Consider the following 20,468-nt stretch of genomic DNA (forward strand, 5'->3'; position numbering starts at 1 on the left):
TGCATGTGAACTTTATTTCACATTCAAAAGTTCAAGTTGTTCATGCACACAGAACACAGTGGCTCTTTGACTGTCTGCTGAACAGCAATGTTCTGTATACAGCGAGAACGGAAGTGTTTCCCAAATAACCACTGTTCACATATACTTATGTATACATACATACACACATATATATATATATATATATATATATATATATATGTATATTCTTCTTACAGCATATTGTAGAAGGGGACATTTTACAATTTAAAAAAGGAACTTTTTAAGAAATGTTGTTTAATGATTGTTTTATAGTTGTACTACAACCAGAATATTTAAATTCAAAATGATCTTGAAGAGAAATACAAAATCTTCACACGGCGTGACTAAATTTCCAGAATACATAATATAAATGTTAACACAGCATTAAAACACTTTCATTCAAGATGGTCTGTCTACATTTCCTAGTTACGCTGGTTGAATGCTGCTGCACATTTAGCTACATCACGTCATTGACCTTTGATATGTAACACACTCATTTCTATGTGAAATAAATATGTTCAACCATACCAAACTCCTGCTCTAATAGTTAAACCAACCAAAAGATTTGCGCATATTCTGAAATATTTTTTGAATTCAAAACAAGTGTTTATCCTCCCATCACTTTAAAGTTATAATGCTTTGAGACTTGGCTGCAGCAACTGTAAAGACAGTCATCCAAAATTCTTAATTGAATCCCAATCATAATTCTGTTTTTGACCTTTGTGCTGAAAGCATGTTTCTACTTTCATTCTTCACTTTCTAAAACTCATACTGGGAAACAAACATGGTGATTTTGGTGATGTACCTCCCCAGCTGGACCCGCCTCTCCAGCTCGCTCATCTCCACTTCTGCTTCCAGTGTGGCAGGGCCGTGCACTGGGTTCATCAGCATCAGCTGACCTGTCACACGGTCGGAGCGCTGCACTGTGAAGTGGCGCCGAGCTTGCTTTCCCCCCAGCAGGGAGAATCGAAGTGTATCTCCAATTGGACGTAATGCTGAGACCCTGAACATGACACGAGGGGCTGACAGGTTGGACACAACAGCCAGGTAATGGTAGGAGAAGGAGTTTGGGGTCTGGGAACATGCCTTGTTGTCCACAGGACAGGGGTTACGTTCACAGCGCCTGAAAAAAGGTTCAGAATCGCTGTTTAATTTAATGATTGAGCCTAGATCAAAGTTTGTATTTGGTCTAAAACATCATCCGCACACTTATTCAAATGCTTATTACTTCTACAGTGGGGAGGGAACCCGTTTTAAAAAAGAAAATATTGAGGATGCTCACATAGGCGACGTCTTGACATATGTCGCATTAGGGATTTTAGGGCAGTCAACGCGGACACACTGGAAAGCACCGTAAGTGTTGATGCACATTTGGTCCTTGGTGCAGTTGTTTTGTCTGGTGGCACACTCATCAATGTCTGTGAGAAAATATAAATATAGTTAAAACATTTACACACACAAGAAAAGTGAATGTCTCACAGCCAAGTTCATTGGGTGATTTATTCCTCCTCTCCTCTCCCACTATTCTTAACTTCTATAACCCTCAAGTGGAAAACTTGAAAAAATTAAAAGTGGTATCCAATCAAAATATGGAAAAATAAAAAAATACCTCTACAGCTGCGTCCATCGCGGGTCACATTGTATCCAATAGGACAAGAACAGCGGTAACCTCCAGGTGTGTTAACACAAGCATGTAAACACAGTCTCCCAGCCTGACCATTATGGAACAGCTCGCATTCATCTATGTCTAAATGTGGAGAACACACACACAGACACACACACACACAGAGTTAGCAATTCACATGGGGAAAACACACGGTCACGGGGGGAGGTATTAGTCCTACCGGAACAGGTGTTGCTGTCCCTGCCAGAGATGGTGTATCCTGGCTCACAGGTGCAGTGGGTGGTCCCCTGAACTACGGTGCAACGTGATGGACGAACAAAAGGCCCCATGGTGGCAGCCGGCAGGAAGGAAGCAGCGGCGGTGGCTGGGGAGGTGGCGGCGGAGGTGTTTGTCATGGTGACAAAGACTGAAAGACCGGGAAGATGAATAGTCAGTGATTTCATTCTCTACTGTAATATTTTAAGTTATTCCAAAGTTGCCTTTTTCAGTGTAATCACATATGAGAGCTTTCATCCATTGTGCAGATAATCTCCATGTCCAAATTCAACAGCACGGCATGAAAAAGCCTCAAAACTCCAACATCCATGTGATTCATGCAATTCAATGATGGTGATTTTTGATTTGATCTTTTTTTTCAAATTTTGAGGGAAATATATTACACTCAAGCATGCAGTCAAAATTATTCAGCTTGATTTACATTTACATTGATTTTCATTTATTTACATATAGCATGCAATGTCAATTATTTGAGATTATTATTTGAGAGTCTACTTTTTTTCTGTTGTTTACTTTTTTTCACTTTTGTTAAAATATGTTAACTATTTTAAGGAAATCACTTTGAAATGTTTTTATTATACTTGGTTGTTTCTGTAAAAAGAGAGTCAATATATTCTAACCAGACATTTTCCATATTCTCAAATATTGATGGCCACAAAAATACAGTTTTTATATAGTTTCTACTTGATTCATCACTACAAACCCATGGTTCATGAGGTCATGGTGATCTGGTCTAAAATTCCCGAGATAGTATCTCTCATAAGGTATCGAGAGAGAGTAACAGACAGTTGGTCTGTGGTTGAATGTTTTTGTAATAAGGATTTTGATACCAGCCTCTAATAATATGCTGTGCAGAAAAGGACTCTGTCTTTTATATTGAATTATAATACGCATCTGCTAATATTATGGTATCATTATGTTGCAACTGTGAGGCCCAAACCTGAACTGCACTGCGACTTTATACTTACATGTTGGCACGGGGCTCTGACAGGTAACTCCGGCCCAGCCTTTGGTACAAACGCAGGAGAACTGGTTCACCTCATCCACACATGTCCCACCATTCAGGCACGGAGACGATGCACACTCATTGATGTCTGAGGGAATACACGGACCGGGAGGTTTTACCAGGACAGTCCATTGCTACATGTAATTGTTCTAACAAACAACAAGATGTGCAACAGAATATCTTGAAAACAATAGGACGTGACATCATTGCATATGCATCTTAGAGCGTGAATAAGGAAACAATCGAGCTGATGAGTTGTGTAGAAAACCTGGTGTTGATCAAACAGCCTTTGAATCAAGAATCAGGATCAGGAATTAGGAAACATTTGTCACCAAAATATGTCAGACAATAAATTTGACAATGCACAACCAGACAACATGACAACATAGTGCAAGACAAATAAAATAAAATGTTATTTTATTCCTCTTGCAGTAGATGCTGGGCTGTTATTTTATTCCTATTGTATTCCTCTTGCACTATGTTGTCAACATCCAGGGTAAATAATGAGGAAATATGATCACGGGTCACACATTAAATATATTTCTCTACATCGAAAAACGTTGGTGGTCTGCATGAAGCACAGAAATAAGAATGGCAAAATAAAGCAGGAAGGGGGGGGAGGTTGTAGAGATTATTGGGACAGATAGCAGGATGAGTGATGGTCAGGATGAAGGATGGGTAAGTGGAGAAAGTGACCGTCACAGTGAGACCAGGTAGATGAAGATAAACGGCGCTGCTCCGTCACCTCGGCAAGTAGACAGCTGGCCGCTCCAGATCGAGCCTTCCTGACAAACCCTGCTCTCCGATCCCACGAGTTCATAACCAGGGTCACACAGGATGTGAACCTCATGGCCCACGACGTGCGATTTGCCAAGTTTCCTCCCATTGATGGGCGCGTCCAGCCTCGGGCAGGTACCTTCAGATGATAGCAGACAGGCAGATAGTTCTATATTTCATATATTAACAAGTCTGTCTTTGTGAGGGGTATGCTTACTGTTTATGGATGTTGTGGTCTGCTTCCCAGCACTGCTCAGCAACAGATTTATTTTCTTCTTCAAGTTGCGAAGACTCTGCACGTACGAGGCTTCGTGTGTTGAGAGAAGCTTCTGTACCTGCTTCAGAGAGCCCTGTATTTCCTGTCTACTGGGACAGTCCTGGAACAAAAATAGACTAATGTTATTAAGTGTTGATTAATATTTGACAACTTTTTTAATGTCATCATTCATTCACTAGTATGTCAAATTTGTATTTTCTATTTTTTTGTAGCCACATAAGTACTTTCATTCATTCATTTTGAGGATTATGATCTGTGTTAACACTACATTCTTCTGAACCACAGGAGCATTACAGAGTTTATTGCTACTATACGATGTGTTAGCCAGAGAACCTTCAATTAATTCACAAATTTATTTGAAAAACGTACCAAATCTTATTTCTAAAAAGCGTTCTATGGTAACACACATCCTCCACTTCATTACACTATGAAATGAAATCATGGCTTTAATGTAAAACTTGAAAAACAAGTAGTTCCACTGCATGTAACAAACAGGTTGGCTGAAAAAGGGCCCTTGAAGACTTGCAGTACAGACGCTGGGCTGAATGCAGTAGGATCACAGCGTGTTTGGCCAATGAAAGTATTTGGGAGCACGGACCTCCTCCTCTCAAAGCCAGTTACAGTAACTCAGTCATAAACACAGGAACGCTCTCTGAAAGTTCACTATTCTTGTTATGTGGCTCTCATGCATGACCCCATCAGGATCATTACATTAAGCGTGTAACTGCCATGTGCTCATTTTAGGAGAGGTTATGAAATCAGCAACAGCTAACCTGCTCTTTATGATGTGGTGTGTTTAGGGTTTGGTGTCAGTGTCTTCGCTATAAAAACCCTCAGCATAAACATCACCTCGGTTACAACCTCCTTTTCAATTGGCGGCAGGGAGGAGGGAGTGGCATCGATTCATTCCACGCCTCCGGGCCCAGTCCTCTCACGCATGTTTTCAGACAGCCAATTAGTGTTTGCGTTCAGCCAGAGTTGTGTAAGAAGAGTCAATATTTGCTAAAAACACCTTTCTGATTTGGAGAGAACGAAGGTTTGGAGAGGCTTCAGTCAGCTGGGAGGGGCTGCTGGTGTTTATAGTGTAGTTGTCAAAGGTCTCTTTCTGCTTGTGCAAAGAAAAATGTCCCATGGCTCCATATGAACTGGGTGCGTAGTTCTGGAGGTCAAGATGACGCTACAATACTATTAAATAATCTGATTATTATCATGTAGAAAAACTGAAATAAAACATGAACTTCACACAGATAAAACGAGTTACGGCGATCTCTCTCAGGATCACACATGCACAAACAAAGACCAGCATGCAAAGCCTTAAGCGGGTCGGTCACAAAAAAGAGGGTTATTTTTGGAAACATTGAGCAGGATTGCACTGAATCAAAGCATCCATACTTATTGAGGGCATCCATTCATTGCCTCAGGGAACTTTATCTTGAAGATTGCATGCAGATTGAAGGGGATTCAGGTTTTTCTTTTGTCAAAAATTGTTTCCTTTATGTGAAGCAAGAACACGCACTATAAGAGCTGCGCTGGGAAAGATTAGTCAGATTTAAGCAGTTCTAGCTTTGAAAGCTTTTCATGATAGTTATTAAGAGGCATATTGTAATTTGTTTAATACATACATAACTATCTTTATGAGCATGTGTCAAGTTCATCTTATTAGAACCGTATTAGCCTGTCATTGAGTTCACTCACCTGTCCAAAAGTAGGATGGAGCGGGCAGAAACACATCAAGGTGATGAAAATCGCAGCAATCATGTTTGAAATGATCCAAACCAACACGCAGTCAGCGATCAGTCCTCAAATGGGTTAGAAGGTGCAGGCAGTGTGGACTGAGTGCGTGCAGAGACTCCAGGTGAGAGAAGGACCACAGTTGGCAGTCGGAAAATCTACTGCAGAGAACCGCTGAGGAATGTTGGTTTACTATTCAGCAGCCAATCAGGGAAAAGAGACTTTAAGAAAAATGTGGCCACATTATTATCCCTTTACCTAACTCGGTGTGCACCTCCTCCCTTTTTGAGCAGCTTGATTTGTATCTTGGTTATATGTAAGTGAAAGAAAACTGAGCTGGAAAGGAGTGAGTGAGATGAAAATCACTTATTTTTAATGTTTTGGTGGTACCTTTATTTTCATTACTTTACATCAACTCTTTTCAACTCACCTGACTAGGATCTGTCAGCTCAATGTACATTTAGGTGCTATTTGAGACTTGTGATGGAGTCAATGTTCACTCACAGTGACGAGAGAGAAGCCACAGACCAGCTGTACTCTCTACAGGTATGTGTAGAGCATGTATTCACACGTGAATTCCCATTTTGTTTAGTGGGACTGAACCAAATATGTCACATTTTTCCCAGGTTACAGAACCAAAGGCCTGACCTGACATGGCTGTATCATGATCATGGGGACTGGACAGCATTATGACAGTGGAGTGAATATCAAAAAGGGGATAAAGATGACAGGTGACATATCTGTATTCTCCCTTTATATATTAATTACAGCAGAAGGTTGATAACAACTATGATATACATCTATAGAAATAATCATTCCTTTGTCTTAAAATGCACACATAACAAGTTGTAAAATGGCTTATTTGATGAAATTGCACTTGAAATTGTAAGTCGCTTTGGATAAAAGCGTCAGCTAAATGATATGTAATGTAATGTAATACACCCACCAAATTTAATTAATTTAGCCCGAGCTGCAGCTCTACTTTAAAATTCAACGTGCATCTCTGAAGGAAAATGCCCTCAAAGAAGATATTATATGGCTTTAAATTACTTCTAAACTTTCCCTCTGCAAGATGTCTGTTTTGTCAGGTTCTTCTTTAATACAGTTGGTTATGGAGGAAGTAAAAAAAAGTCAATTCTAGAGAAAAAAATCCCTTTGTTGAAAATCCACCAATTTAAATGAAATGTTGAAGATGTGAGTGTGAAGCAGACTACAATAGCAACTTAACAATGACGCTATAGAGAAAACATTTATGGTGAAGATGGACTTCTGTCACCACTGCAATTCAGAGTAATGAGGGGGCGAAGGCTCTGGGGAAGTGATTTGAATTCACGCAGGTAGCAAGCTTACAGTGGTTCCTGTGGTTGTGGATGACCATGCCTGACTGCACCAGTACAGATTGTGTGCAAAGCTGTTGTTCCTTCAGACAGTCCCTTTGCTGATGCAGCAAAGTCAAAGAGATAAGACTAACTGGGCAGTACGGACACAGAAAGACACTCTGTCCACATGGTAGAAAAAAATGGTTTATTTTGTTTCTTTGCAGCCATCCCCAGACTCTGAATCATCTCACAGTGTGGGAAGCAGGAGTCATGGCCCCCCACAATGGGTGGGTAGGAAAACATTGTCCCCATGTTCAAACAAACACCCATGCAACTTCAACCTGTACCTTTGCAAACTCACAGCTACCAACGAATGTTCTATCATCTCATGCTCCGCTGAATTTTGACAAAACACCACAATGGTTTGAGTTAGTTTTAAACACAAGTTTAGGACTTTGCATTTGATTCATCCGAATAATAGACTTTGGTGTCTCAAAACAAACTTCAATGGTGATGATTAAGCGTTTTTGCTGACTGGCAGTAACAAAAATTATAACAATTTGTTATACTTTTTTCATTATGAATTTTCATTCTATTTTACTCCATTATTACAGCATTTCACAGAAGTCTGGCCAAGAACAGGCTGCTGTCTGCGGCGTGAAATGAGGCTGACCGCCCCGTGCTGGGGGCATCAAATGGTCCCGTTAACTACACCTCACGTCTCCGACATCCTCCATGGAATTTTTTACGATGGCTGAATGTTAACAAACCGACCGCAGAAATGTTGCTTAAACACCTAATTTCTCGCCTGATAACGTCCTAAAATGACATTCCGTCCCTTGAATATGGTAGTATTTATGAACTTAATCGGGCGAGCCCGGACTTCAAGGCATGTGAAGGAAGGGCGTATGATTGGGCCATTGCGCTGTTCAAAATCAGCGCTCTTTGCTTCCGCCTTCCGGTGTAACTGAGATTCTCTCACACTGTATACTGAGATGCTCTCACGTTGTATAGTGAGATGCTCTCATGTTGTATAGTAAGATGCTCTCACGCACTCTAGTGAGATGGCATGAGTGTCTCAATAGTGTGTGTGAGAGTGTCTCAGTAGTGTGTGTGAGAGTGTATCAATAGTGTGTGTGAGTGTGTCTCAGTAGTGTGTATGAGAGTGTCTCAATAGTGTGTGTGAGAGTGTCTCAGTAGTGTGTGTGAGTGTGTCTCAGTAGTGTGTGTGAGTGTTGAGTGTCTCAGTAGTGTGTGTGAGTGTCTCAGTAGTGTGTGTGAGAGTGTCTCAGTAGTGTGTATGAGAGTGTTTCAGTAGTGTGTGTGAGAGTGTCTCAGTAGTGTGTGTGAGAGTGTTTCAGTAGTTAAGTCCTAAACGGCCCCTCATACTCTTAGCTTTGTTTTGCAGATATTGTCTGTCTGTCACATCAAACTGTCAATATTCAACCTAAACAGAAAAAGGGTTTGTTAATATATCTGTGATAATAATATAATAATTTATATCATGACTTAACTCTCTAGAATGCAACACTTTATTTCATATGAAATATTTCAATACTTGCAGCACTGTCTGCAACGTGGTAAGGTAATTAAAAGAACATTCAATTCAATTCAAAACATTTTTTCTCAAGATTATCTCTTATTAAGAGGCTTAAGGCGGTGGCAATGTCGTTGAAAAGTTGTTTTGGTTCTAGGAGACCAATAATAAGAATGATATGATTCCACCTGTAAAGCGAAACGTACATTTTTGGAAATTTGCGCGAATATCTCAAAGAAAGAAGCTTCGGTGGAGTAATCTCAATAAAATAGTATGTGCAATGAGTGCAATAGCTCGGCGGGGTGCTCTCTGCAGCCCTCGGGTGACAGTTATTCTAATGCAGAGAGGGAGGAGAGGAGCAGGGAGCCAGAGGAACTGAGCGCAAAGGAGAAACTTCAGGAGTTTACAATGGGGTCCGGAACCGCGTCGTGCTGTTTGGATCTGTTTGTTGTTTTGTCTCTGCTGCCCACATGTACCCACGCCAGCCGGATTATCACAGACGCGCGGGAGCTCCAGAAGTCAACCATCACCGGTAAACACTCCTCAAGCTGCGCGCCACGAGGGACACTGTAGTCTGCTGTTAACTGGACCTCGTGCGTCACGACGAACAAGCACACATTTTAAATGTTAAATAATAATATAATAATAATATGTTTCCGAGTTCTAATTGAAATGATGTGTAGAATGAAGTGTAGAATAATACGATTTTATACGTTTTACAAATGAAAGTTGTTTTCTTATGTTTGCATCAGTGTCAATCCTTTAAGCTGTGGACTCCAGTGGGCTTTCGTAGCTGTCCAAATCCACCTGGCAAAGCACCAGCGGCTCTACTCCTCTGTCACTGCCTGCTGTAATGCAGCAGTTTGGCATCAGCTTAACAATTACCATTTTGATGGCTTTTTGGCAATTAGAAACTTTATGGGATGAAATATGTTTTCAATTGATAGAATTAGATGAGTAGAGCATTATGGTACAATCTTCCCTTATATTGACAATTTCAAGTTATATAGTTTTTATTCTGCATGGCCTCCATGATCGCAAAGTTCCTAATAACAATTTACTTTAACCCTCTATAAGCATGCAACTAAATGATAATAAAGCGATGTAAGACATTTGTAGTTTATATCTTCAACAATTCACGCCTGAGCTACCAATATGTAAAGTTGATTTGATTGAAACTTGTTTGTACAGTAAAACCCAACTGACCATAAAACGTTTAATAAAACTGTGACGGACTAATACGCCCTGCAACCACACACACTCAAGCAGCCTGCCAAAAAAGCCTTTCGTTGTCATGGTGACAACGGTAGGGCCATTGTAACTAAATGAGCGTATCTGTTTTTTCTTCCAGGACTCGGAGTGAAGGAGCACTCAAGGATTGTTGCACAGCACAATAGACTGCGGAGCCGGGTCAAACCCATGGCAGCAAACATGCAAAAAATGGTTTGTGGCATCTATTGTCCTTCTGTGTGTGTGTTTGTGTGTGTGCAGGTGTTTGTTTGTGCGTGTGAGTGTTTGAATTGCATGAATGCTGCTGTCACCTAAATATGAGGTTACGGCAGTTTAAATTATAGACAGTCTACATTTTGATTTTCATAATAAACATTATTCTTGCACACAAAAGGAAAAATGCTTTTTATTGAGCTGTCTTCCTCTGTGGTACCACCTACATTGGGAAATAGTTGTCGTGTTTTGCTACAGGCTGAATGATAGTGTGGGCATTCAGAATGAAGCAGAAATCAATTAGCTATGTGTAGTCTAGTGAGGGAAATTATACCAATTAATTGTACTTCTTCCCACCAGAATAGGAGAAAACCTGATGTCATTTTACATTTCTTAGTCTCTAAATGGAGAACATATTTAGTTGAGATGGTGTGTTAAAGTGATACAAACTGTTAGATCATTGTGAAGCAACTTTTTTAATTCCCCCCCCCCCACCTGCTAAACACCCAAACTACCGTAAATCCTCTCCTTATCTTACGAAATCTATTGCTGCGGCAAACCTTCCTTATCTGCATAACTGTCTCGTCTGCATGTGATTATTTCTGCGAGGTAACGATGGATTAAGAAAGTCTCAATGCATGAGATATCCCCTGGGCCTAATAAGAGATTTATGCCAGGGCAAACTGTCACTTTGTCACAGATTACATCCTCAAAGCACCCCGTACAGGCCACAGCACCTTTTTCTTTGACTGCTCTTCAGCCTCAGAGAACTGTTCTAAACTGATAAGGCAGTAATGAGAAAAAGAGGACGCGGATAATCATTCTGCATTCACAACTGTGGTATTACAGGTTATTTCCCAGTGAAAACCCTCAGAGGAAGCTCTACTGAGCTGAAGAGGCATATTAAAAAGCTTACTGATAAAAGTTAAAAGGCTCAAGGCCTCGGCTGTGTTTGTGAATATCTGAATGAGGTTTTTTTTCACTGAGAAATGAACCGGTACGCATTGTGGTGAGATTGTGTTGGAGTGATTATAATAGAGACCCTTCGGCTTTGCTTTCAGGGTGAGATAAAATACCAATAATTAAGAAATTAGTGACGCTCCTCCCTTTCTTACTCCGTCTTCTTTCAGCTCTTGAGGAAGTATTATGAGGTCACTCTTAGAGACAGAAATGAAAGTTCACCGTTTACGTTTGATATGCAAATCTTTTTGTGAGATTGTATTTTATTAACCATGCTCAGATCTTCTCAAGCTCCACCACTTCCATTTCAATGCATGCAATGGGGTAAGATAAAGTTATTGATGGTGCCACAAAGTAGATAAAACATAGTACAAATTCACATGCATCCCAGAGTGAGAGATTAAAATCCCACAGCAAATTTAACATGACATGCCCTGGAGTGAAATGTCTTAGAGGAAATATTGTTGGGTGAGTGAACCACGACTTTGTCTGGCAGATATCTGGACTGCAGGAGACTGCAGGAGTCATGTACACTGTGAGTTATGTGAATATACTGTACAATACCACATCTTTCCGTCAAAGGGATATCAACCCTCCATTAAGTTGGAGTATCTGAATGTGGCGTTTGTACCTTATGTGGAGCGATTGATTTGTGGAAAGTTTGTGTGAAAACCAGTGGTTTACTTGAATCAGCCACTGCAAGGCTTTGGAGAATGTGGGACTTTGTGAGTATTTGCAGCATACAATGAGTGTCTGTCAGTTTGTTGGCCCTGCCATGGACTAGCAGCTTGCCCACGTTGTCTCCCTGCCTGTTGCCAACTGCACTCTAAAAGACTGGGCGCGACCTCTGAAGAGGATTAAGCGGCATGAGAGAATGACTCGTGAACTGTTAGGAATGACCTTCACGCCAAATAGCTTTTTCATTCCTCCAGTGTTAATCAGTATCTACAAAGTATAAAATGACCTTCCACTTAGATTTAAAGTGGCAAGTCCAACACACCGCGGTAACATATCTTCAGAATTGAATGAATTATAGACATTTCCTGCTGATAAATATGTATTCAAATGGGTAATTAACTGTTATTTATGCACTATGGTATATTTTTCATTATTGATTCATCATTCATTTTGGGTGGAATTAAACAGCTTCAGAATGCCTTTTATTGAAGTCTTGCAAAGGTTGTGATGGTTCGTGACGTACATGAGGCAGCAGATACGTGACTAGTGACATAATATTGATCGTCAAATCTCACAGAGCTTTATATCATGTATATAATCTGAGCATTGGATGAAACCCAACACAGCAAACTATGAAGAATGAGATGATAACCTTTGATTTTATCAACAGATATTTTCAAAAGACAGGCAAAGCTTAAAACAGATCAAATTAATTAAATATGGTAACTTGATGTTTGCATCATCAGACTACAATTGGTGTGCTAGTTAACGGTAGACCTCCCCGTTCATTTGTAATTAACTGCCAGACACAAAAATGTCATTTTCCTTCAACAAGTTTTGCTGTCAATGTTAAAAGTGAAAGACGTGCTTTATTATTGTCACTACAGGTGTGGAATGAGAAGTTGGCCTCACTGGCTAAGACGAGGGCAGCAACGTGTGAAATAGACGCCCCTCCTCAATACGCCTCGCCTTTCAGCCATGTCGGGTGGAACACACACCTCTCTGCCGATGGTGCCACCTCATTTTCTGACGCCATTCACTCTTGGTTTGATGAAGGGAAAGACTTTCTCTACTTGAGTGGGCAATGTAGGGAGAATGCCACCTGTCAGCACTATACACAGGTATAAGCGAGCAGAAACAAAAGTAGTAATAATAGGGTGGGTATGGGGGGGAGGGGGGTATGACCTATCAATCATAATTCATGACTGACAGTTTTAGGACTCTGTGAAAATGTATGGCTGTGTGTGTGTGTGTGGGGGGGGGGGGTTGAGGGCGTAGATCAAAGAGTATGTTAAATGGTATGAATGGTCAACGTTGTCTGTAGACATTCCTATAATGCAGCCTGGCAGAGCATGATCCATTTTGCAAAGATTTCCTAGCGAGCAGCGAGAAAAAAACTGCTTCAGAATCAGGAGCAGCGGTCCCAGCGGTGAATGAGGGCAGAGGGCAGGGGTGTATATATGTCCAGTATCTCTGTGTATTTCTGGGGACATATATACATCGCTCAATGACGTATTTTCTGGTCTGCTCATACTGTCTATCAGTGGGGGACCCTTCTGTGAAACATCTTCTGATAACATCTAACTGTCTGCCCAAACTTCCAACAAAGGCTTTTGGCCTTTAGTGTCTTAGGGCCACCTGAATGTCTAGCTCCCTAGTGTTTGATTTCTCTCTGGATCAGAGGGGGTGACCGGTCGTAAAAATTCACACAGAGTCATAAAACTGTCAGTCATAAATTATGATTGACAGGTCATACCACCCCCCCCCCCATACCCACCCTATTATTACTACTAACAAACTCCACCCATGCTTGTGTGCAGTCATGCTTTTACTGTACAAAGCTGTAAGTGCTGATGCAGTGTGTCTAAATCTTGTGTCGTTGTGCAGGTGGTTTGGGCCACTTCAAGTAACGTGGGCTGTGCCAGCCATCTGTGTCTAGGCAAAGGAGATATATCGCAGATATTTGTCTGTGCATATTACCCTGGGTAACAATTACAGACTTTTTCCACAAAGTAATTCATTGATGAATTCATCTGAGAAAAGCAAAGGATGAAATCTGAAGAATAATATTATTATATTATAAAAAATGTATTTTTGTAGAAAACTGAAATTCTCATACTGTAAGTCAGTACTCCAATCACAGGAATCCTTGGTACAAATATTCAAATTCAAAGTAAACCTATCATCCGAAAAGGATTGTTGTAAAATCAAGTCTAATGTGGACTTTGTAAGCATAAAGATGGTAAAGCAGCCTCAGCATCTTTGTGATTGTGTGTCTTTTAGGATGTGTGTACTGCAGTAAGTATTTGTGTTGCTGCAGGGGGAACTGGGAGGTCAATGGTCGACTGGTGACGCCCTATAAGACGGGTCTATACTGCTCCCTCTGCACCTCCTCCATGTCCGGCTGCTTTAGACTCTGGGACCACATAGATGGATTATGTGGTAGGCACACCTGTCACTGATACGTTTAGCGATTGTTAGCCATGCATGTTTAATCCAATCAAGATGTAAGATGCATACATGTAGTACCTCATGTTGTCTGCTTGTCTTGGTGTGCATTGCACATCTGTTATCAGAAATTCCAAGGAATCCGTGTCGAATGAGCTGTGGTCAACACGGACGTCTTAACACTTCCTCCTGCAAGTGCATGTGTGACCCAAGCCACACCGGACGCCTCTGCCAGGGTACAGTTAACAACATCTTGTGCAGCAGTATGGATATAGAACCCATATTGATCTTAGGCCTAATTAAATCGATCTATTTTCATGTCTCACTGTACCAAGTGTCCGTTTTTCAGTACAGTGCAGTGTGCAGTGTGTGCACGGTCACTTCAAAGAGGAAGAATGCTCCTGCCTGTGTGATGTTGGCTATGGTGGTGCTGAGTGTGCAGGTAAGTGCAGTATGCCTCCTTTTATAAACCTCAGCAATTTGCACTGTGAGACACCAATTGGCTTACAATTCAAAAGCACGCACATTGTGACAAAATTCCTGGGGCTGCTGCTACATTTTGTATTTATCTCAAGACAGTCTGTTAACGTGATGGGAATATGGGAAAAGATCCAGCAAAGTCATTAATTAGAAGTCACATCAAAGACAAAATCAAACAGTAATAGGATCCACAGTATAATGAGAAGAAGTGGTACAGTTTGAAACCTTTAATGCTCTATGTAAATTGACAGACTGTTTCTGTGGATCCATATTTTATAGCTGTTTTAGGGCAACACAATTACTGTATATTTGGTAACTTGATTTGGTTTCTTCTATAAATCTTCAAAACTCTATTGGCGTTTAGTGTATTTTGTGACTCGTGTCCCAACAGAGAAGGTGCAGTTTCCCTTCCACTGCTGCGATGTGATGATAGATGGCAATTGCTACGCGGTGTCTTCGGATACTGACACCTACTATGGAGCCAAGAGCCGCTGTCAGGTGAGAGGCAGGTGTGTGTTTCCCCCGGATAGTGAGACCAGACCAGTCATATCGTGTCATACCAGATATTTCCTTCAGAATGCGCTGTGGCTTTGTTCTTTTGTTAACACAACCAGGACCGACGAGGTAGTCTAGTGCAGATCCACAATCAGAAAGTTCAGGACATCCTGGCTTTTTACCTCAGCGAGCTCGAGTCCAGCATCGAGGTCACCAACACTCTCTCTGAGACAAGAAACTTCTGGATCGGTACAGTCCTTCTTGAGAAAATCTTTGAGATACCATCATGTTTTCTAGCACCAAACAGCACTACCAGTTTAGGTAACAGACTGTGCCTAAATCTGAGCAGATGTACTACCAGGTGTTGTGGAGATGCTGAGTTGATAAAACAGCAATGTTTTTGCTCCACAGGTTTGACATATAAGCCTCTGAAAGACTCTTTTCGCTGGGATACAGGAGAGATGCTTACATTCAGCAGCTTTGCCTTTGGGCAACCTGACAACCAAGGGTAAGAGACACATTCACCAACACACATAAGCTCTTGCGGATTACATCATAAACAGACAGCCAGGTGCAGTGGAGCTTAACAAACATGTAACAGATAATATGAAAGGTAGAAAATTACTTTTTTTCCGTGACATTGCTTTTTTCAACCTGTCTCATCAGTCAGCCAACAATATGCAATGTATACTTTATTACTGCAAGAGATTTCTGTGGTTTGGTGTTTGTTTCATCTGTGAAATAAAATCCAGTACAAAAAGCGCCTAATATTAGATCATCCACTAAGGTAAACTCAAATGCATTTCACTTTTTATAAACGGAATTCCCCGAAAAGACAGTGAGATGAACTTGCCGTCTCTACATTGGCCACTAGATGTCTCTCTCTTTCTGTGTCCCCTTGGTGCCCTTCATCTCTTTTATCCATCCATCTAAACAGCTATCATATATTGTAAGAGTCTGGAACACTTAAATAACAAACTTTTTAATGTAGTCTTGCTGAAATAAAATACTATTGTTTTATATTATTGATTTGTTGTATCTGAATCCTTTTGGCCGTTATTTGAAAATTTGTGTTTGTGAGTTACTGTAGAAAAAACAAAAGCCTTAGAGGATTCCGTTAGAAATCATTTTTTTTAAAGTGATTGAAAAAGTAGAACATTTTACCGCTTCAACTTCAGAAAGGTATAATAAAGAGAACAACTTTTCCATACAGAGTCACTCTCACATTCATCTCTCTCTCCAGCTTTGGAAACTGTGTGGAGCTGCAGGCATCAAGTGCTTTCAACTGGAACGACCAGCGATGCAAAACGCAGAACCGATACATTTGCCTGCATGGTAAGGCTCCATCCGGGTAAGGGCGAATGAAAGTGTTGAAGGAAAGGTATGCACTCTTCTCTGCACAAATGACCATCCAATATGATGTGGTGGGCTTTACTGCTGGCAGTGACCAACCTTGAGTGAATGTGTTGCCCTACAAATGTTACATTTTAAAACAGGCAGTAATGGAAATTTTGAATTTTGCACTTTTGTCACAAAACCAAATACCTGTTCACCGATAGCATCTTGTTTACTCCTGCTTCTGAAGAATATGCACATATTTTTAACGGCAGAAGCGTGTCCCACGGTTGACCTGCGAGACAGAGTGACTTGTCCTCTCGCTAATGTCCTTCCACCCCGAGAAAAATATTGAGTGGTTTGAGATCGTCTTTTTTATCTCTTGTGGAGCATTGGGAGCTTAAGAGGACTTCACACAGCTCCAGCGATCTGTTGAAGATCTGTGTAAAGAGTGATGTGGACATATTGATTGGAGTCACTGTGCAAAGTAAAAAATATCACTATATAAAGAATAAATATAAACGAAATAAAGTTTTACAACTTTTTTTATTTGTTTGGATGGTAGCACCCACCATTCTGTTTTCAGACAATCATCTGTGGCTGATAATTACAGCAGGGTGAGGTCTAAAATATCTATCCAACGTGTCCATTAATTATATGAACAGAGCCTTGAAAGATCTGTGTGATCCTACATTTAAACGAGGCACTCAGTCTAAATCAATGGCACTCAGTGCTCGCCCCTCAGAGCCTGAGAGCGATCAATATACATCAGCCCCACAAAGGCCCGCGGTGTTTAGACACATACATACCACTTACATTGATCGTAAGGAATGAGAGGGTGGCAGATGTTTAGTTTTGCCCACTTGAGTGTGTCTTTATAAGTGGTTGCCGTGTAATCTGGTATTGATCAGCTATAGCTGAATGAGTGATCTGCTCTGAATGGGTGGTCAACATTGCCGGAATGACCTTTTTGCAACCTGGTTTTTGACAACCTCCTGATGTTTCTTTCTGTGTAGTTTGTGTTAGTGTAAAACAAGCCTAGAAGATCTTTATTAAGAGGGGGGGGGGGGGGGGGGGTTATATCCGCTAATTAAAATACTGTAGTGCTTAATAACCGATCTAAACATGTGTCAATATTCTTTGATTGATCATTTTCCAACACTTCTTCTCGAAATAAAAGCACATTTTCAGTGATGCAACAAAGAGTGGAATACATAAATTCACTTGATTATAAGCACACAGAGCTCTCCAGCCCAGCAGAGTGATTTCCAGCCTTTATTGCAGTGTTGTGTTAATTGGTGATAAAATGATAAGTGGATGTTACACAGCCTCCGGCACGCTGTCTGTGCTTGTTCGTGTGTGCGTTCAGGTTTCCATATGCTGTTAATATGTCAGTCTCTTATCTCAAGTTTTAGATTAATAGTGGCCTTACAGCCACATATTATTAGTATTGAGGGAGTATTTGGGATTCATGCACATTCTTAACGTCGTTTTTTTGTACAAATATTTTTTGTGCTCAACATGCAAAATTGTGTAAACCTTTGCACTGCCCACATCCATAATGTGTGTGCTTGTTTTTGTGTGTTTCACAGCTGCAAAGCACATTTCCCAGTGGGAGGACAGCAGTTGAATTCTGAGAAGGGGGGAAACTAACTGTGCAGTACATGTTACATGTTACTTTTAGCGGGTAGTTTTAAAAGTTCAGTACACATCTTGTTTTTCAATCTTTGTACAAAGATCTATGCAGTTCAGTTCTTCTGTATTTACTGTACATGTTAGAGATAGCATATATTTGGCATTAAACTTTTCAATGTTTCTCAGAAACATGTGTCCTCTAGTCTGTTGGCCGCTCAGTGAAACAAGGAGAGAGAATTCTTACTTTATAACTTTTCATCTAGCGAGATCATCAGGTCAAAATTCTAATCTATAAAATACAATAACATCAAAAGGAGCTTCTGCTGTATTTTGTGTTTATATAATTAATTAATACTAATGAGAATTAACAGATATTAGCATGCTCACATACTAAGACAGTGATTATAATATTTTGATGATAATCTTGTAATCTCAAACTCTCGATATGATTGACTTTGAGAAACTTTAAAAGTAGAATATTTTTCTTTTTTTTTAAATGATCTCACTCAAAAATAGTACTTTAACTTCAAAATAATCAAGAGGGAAAAAGACAGGAGGGGATGCATTCTAAAGATAGAGAATGCAAAAGAGCAGTTACGTTATGAGAGGTAGTATGTAGACATGTTTTTACTGGACATCGGTGTAAAATCATTGAACAGGTCATTTATAAGATGCTTACAAGCATGGAGCAGAGTTGAAATACATACGAGTCAATATGTGTCAAGGCTACTGAAAGCTTTCCTCCTACCTCTTTTCGTCTGTAGTCTAAAGTAACAGACATCTGTCTGCAGCTGTGCAAACGATTACAGAACTTCCTGTGAGGCACAGGTTGTAACGTTCCCATATACAACAGTCTTTGGAAGAGAAAGAGCAAACTAGCTTACACAAAATTGCTGAGATTAAAATCCTGGTCCAATCGTCATGAAAATCCTTTCAGGGAAAACTCCTTTTCCTAAAAGGTTGATTCAGTACCTCGGATAGCAAATTCTCACATAGTATTAGGGCCTCTATTGAGGTATTGAGGTTACCTAACAAGGAAAACGGTGGAATTCATCAGGAAAGTTGAATATCTCATCATGCAACAAACCTCTAGGTGATTAATGTGTTTCTGCTGCTGATTTTTGCATCGCGCTCACCAACGCTGTGGATCATCAGAAAGAGACAAAACAGGATCTGTACAAGCTGAACCCATTCTTTAGAAGACATGATCACATATGCGCTTTTTGTGGAAATGCCAATTGACAGAGAGTAAAAGATAGATATCCAGTAAACAGTCTTGGCAAAAGCTAAAAGGTGTGTAAATATTTCCCTGGAAAAAGAGAAAGATCATCATTACAGGATCAGCATATGATGATGACACACTGAGGGAGAATGAAGGGATAAAGGCTTCTGATAATGGGGTCAGACCAATGACACAAAAACACTCTCAAATGGTGCACACACAGCTGAGGATTTTGGGTTAAACAACTGGCAGCAAGAAGAGGAAACCAATACCATAATTGTCTTTCAGGTCTAGTACGTTTCCGCTGTTTAACACATTTGAGATATTCCCTTTGCAAACCGAGTAATAGTTCTACACAATGCATTAAGTGAAACCTTCCTCAAACACCTCATTTACTTCTGGCTCAAGATATATTGACAGCCCGGTGATATTAACAAGAAAACATTGGGTCTGGTCTGTTTGCATTATAACCAGACAGTTCCAGGTTATCAATAGTTATTATGGGAAACTATGTTTTTTTCCTTTTTTGCAGGGATTTAAATGACTCTCATATCTTAACAGTACATTTGGAAACAGCTGGCAACATTTGTGTTGCTTTTAACAATATTTGTCAACAAAAAAATACATTTGTAACGTCTAATCGACTAATGAATCACTGGCATTAAAATGTTTTATTTATTCTATCAACTCTAAAAGACCTTTTAACCGGATCAGATATGTATCATGTCCAGGTATACACAATTACAAAAACATTGATTTAGATTTTTGCTGATGTGTTGGTTCATGCCTGTGGCTCCCTCTCTAAACAAAGTCCTTTTTGTGTTGGCATTCATGTGGCTGTGAGTGTCTACTGTATGTGTAAATCCTGAGCAGAGACCTTGTGCTAGCAGCGCTTCCTGCTGGTCTCATGGTGCCCCCTGATAAGCGGACGCTGCAGAGGGTTTCAGAATGGCACCGGTGGCAGTGGAATTAGCTTCCATTGTCATGATAATGACAGTGATACTCTTGCCCCGTCCAACTCAGACCAGCCATTGTGTGGAAAGAGGAATGCAATTTCTCCTGCAGCAGCAACCGACAATCCTCTATGAGAGTGAAAGGTCCCTAAATGACTTCCCATTCAGGCGAGGTTGAGGGGCCAGCAGCCAATTAAAGCGGGAGCAGCAGAACAGTGCCATCCCAAAGACCTGAGGCTGCCTATAAACAC

General features: G+C 40.5%; 2 protein-coding genes across 2 annotated transcripts; one reads left to right on the top strand and one right to left on the bottom strand.

Moving 5' to 3' along the window:
- Window positions 1-5,848, bottom strand: LOC119229822 (fibulin-7-like). The gene is made up of 8 exons (XM_037490571.2): window positions 5,677-5,848; window positions 3,922-4,081; window positions 3,673-3,843; window positions 2,890-3,015; window positions 1,866-2,051; window positions 1,631-1,768; window positions 1,304-1,439; window positions 1-1,144 (listed from the first exon to the last, which is right to left on the bottom strand). The coding sequence occupies exons 1-8, from the start codon at window positions 5,737-5,739 to the stop codon at window positions 781-783; spliced, it is 1,344 nt and encodes a 447-aa protein (XP_037346468.1). The 5' UTR covers window positions 5,740-5,848; the 3' UTR covers window positions 1-780.
- Window positions 5,849-8,921: 3,073 nt separating this feature from the next.
- Window positions 8,922-18,182, top strand: LOC119194303 (C-type lectin domain family 18 member A-like). Its single transcript, XM_037448540.2, has 12 exons — window positions 8,922-9,100; window positions 9,920-10,011; window positions 12,537-12,770; window positions 13,537-13,634; window positions 13,970-14,091; window positions 14,226-14,333; window positions 14,447-14,539; window positions 14,969-15,075; window positions 15,192-15,321; window positions 15,484-15,580; window positions 16,316-16,407; window positions 18,000-18,182. Exons 1-12 carry the CDS (start codon window positions 8,977-8,979, stop codon window positions 18,035-18,037), a joined length of 1,335 nt encoding a protein of 444 aa, XP_037304437.2. The 5' UTR covers window positions 8,922-8,976; the 3' UTR covers window positions 18,038-18,182.
- Window positions 18,183-20,468: the final 2,286 nt, after the last annotated feature.

Source organism: Pungitius pungitius, chromosome 4, assembly GCF_949316345.1.
Source record: "Pungitius pungitius chromosome 4, fPunPun2.1, whole genome shotgun sequence".
NCBI lineage: Eukaryota > Metazoa > Chordata > Actinopteri > Perciformes > Gasterosteidae > Pungitius > Pungitius pungitius.

Bases quoted from the DNA above. Each gene is read 5' to 3' on its own strand.
- LOC119194303 (XM_037448540.2), top strand. From the start codon at position 8,977: ATGGGGTCCGGAACCGCGTCGTGCTGTTTGGATCTGTTTGTTGTTTTG. The intron at 12,771-13,536 runs GTATAAGCGAGC...GTCGTTGTGCAG, and splicing joins CCTGTCAGCACTATACACAG to GTGGTTTGGGCCACTTCAAG. The intron at 14,540-14,968 runs GTAAGTGCAGTA...GTGTCCCAACAG, and splicing joins TGGTGGTGCTGAGTGTGCAG to AGAAGGTGCAGTTTCCCTTC.
- LOC119229822 (XM_037490571.2), bottom strand. From the start codon at position 5,739: ATGATTGCTGCGATTTTCATCACCTTGATGTGTTTCTGCCCGCTCCAT. The intron at 3,016-3,672 runs GTGACGGAGCAG...GTATTCCCTCAG, and splicing joins CCAGCTGTCTACTTGCCGAG to ACATCAATGAGTGTGCATCG. The intron at 1,440-1,630 runs GTATTTTTTTAT...ATTTTCTCACAG, and splicing joins CGATGGACGCAGCTGTAGAG to ACATTGATGAGTGTGCCACC.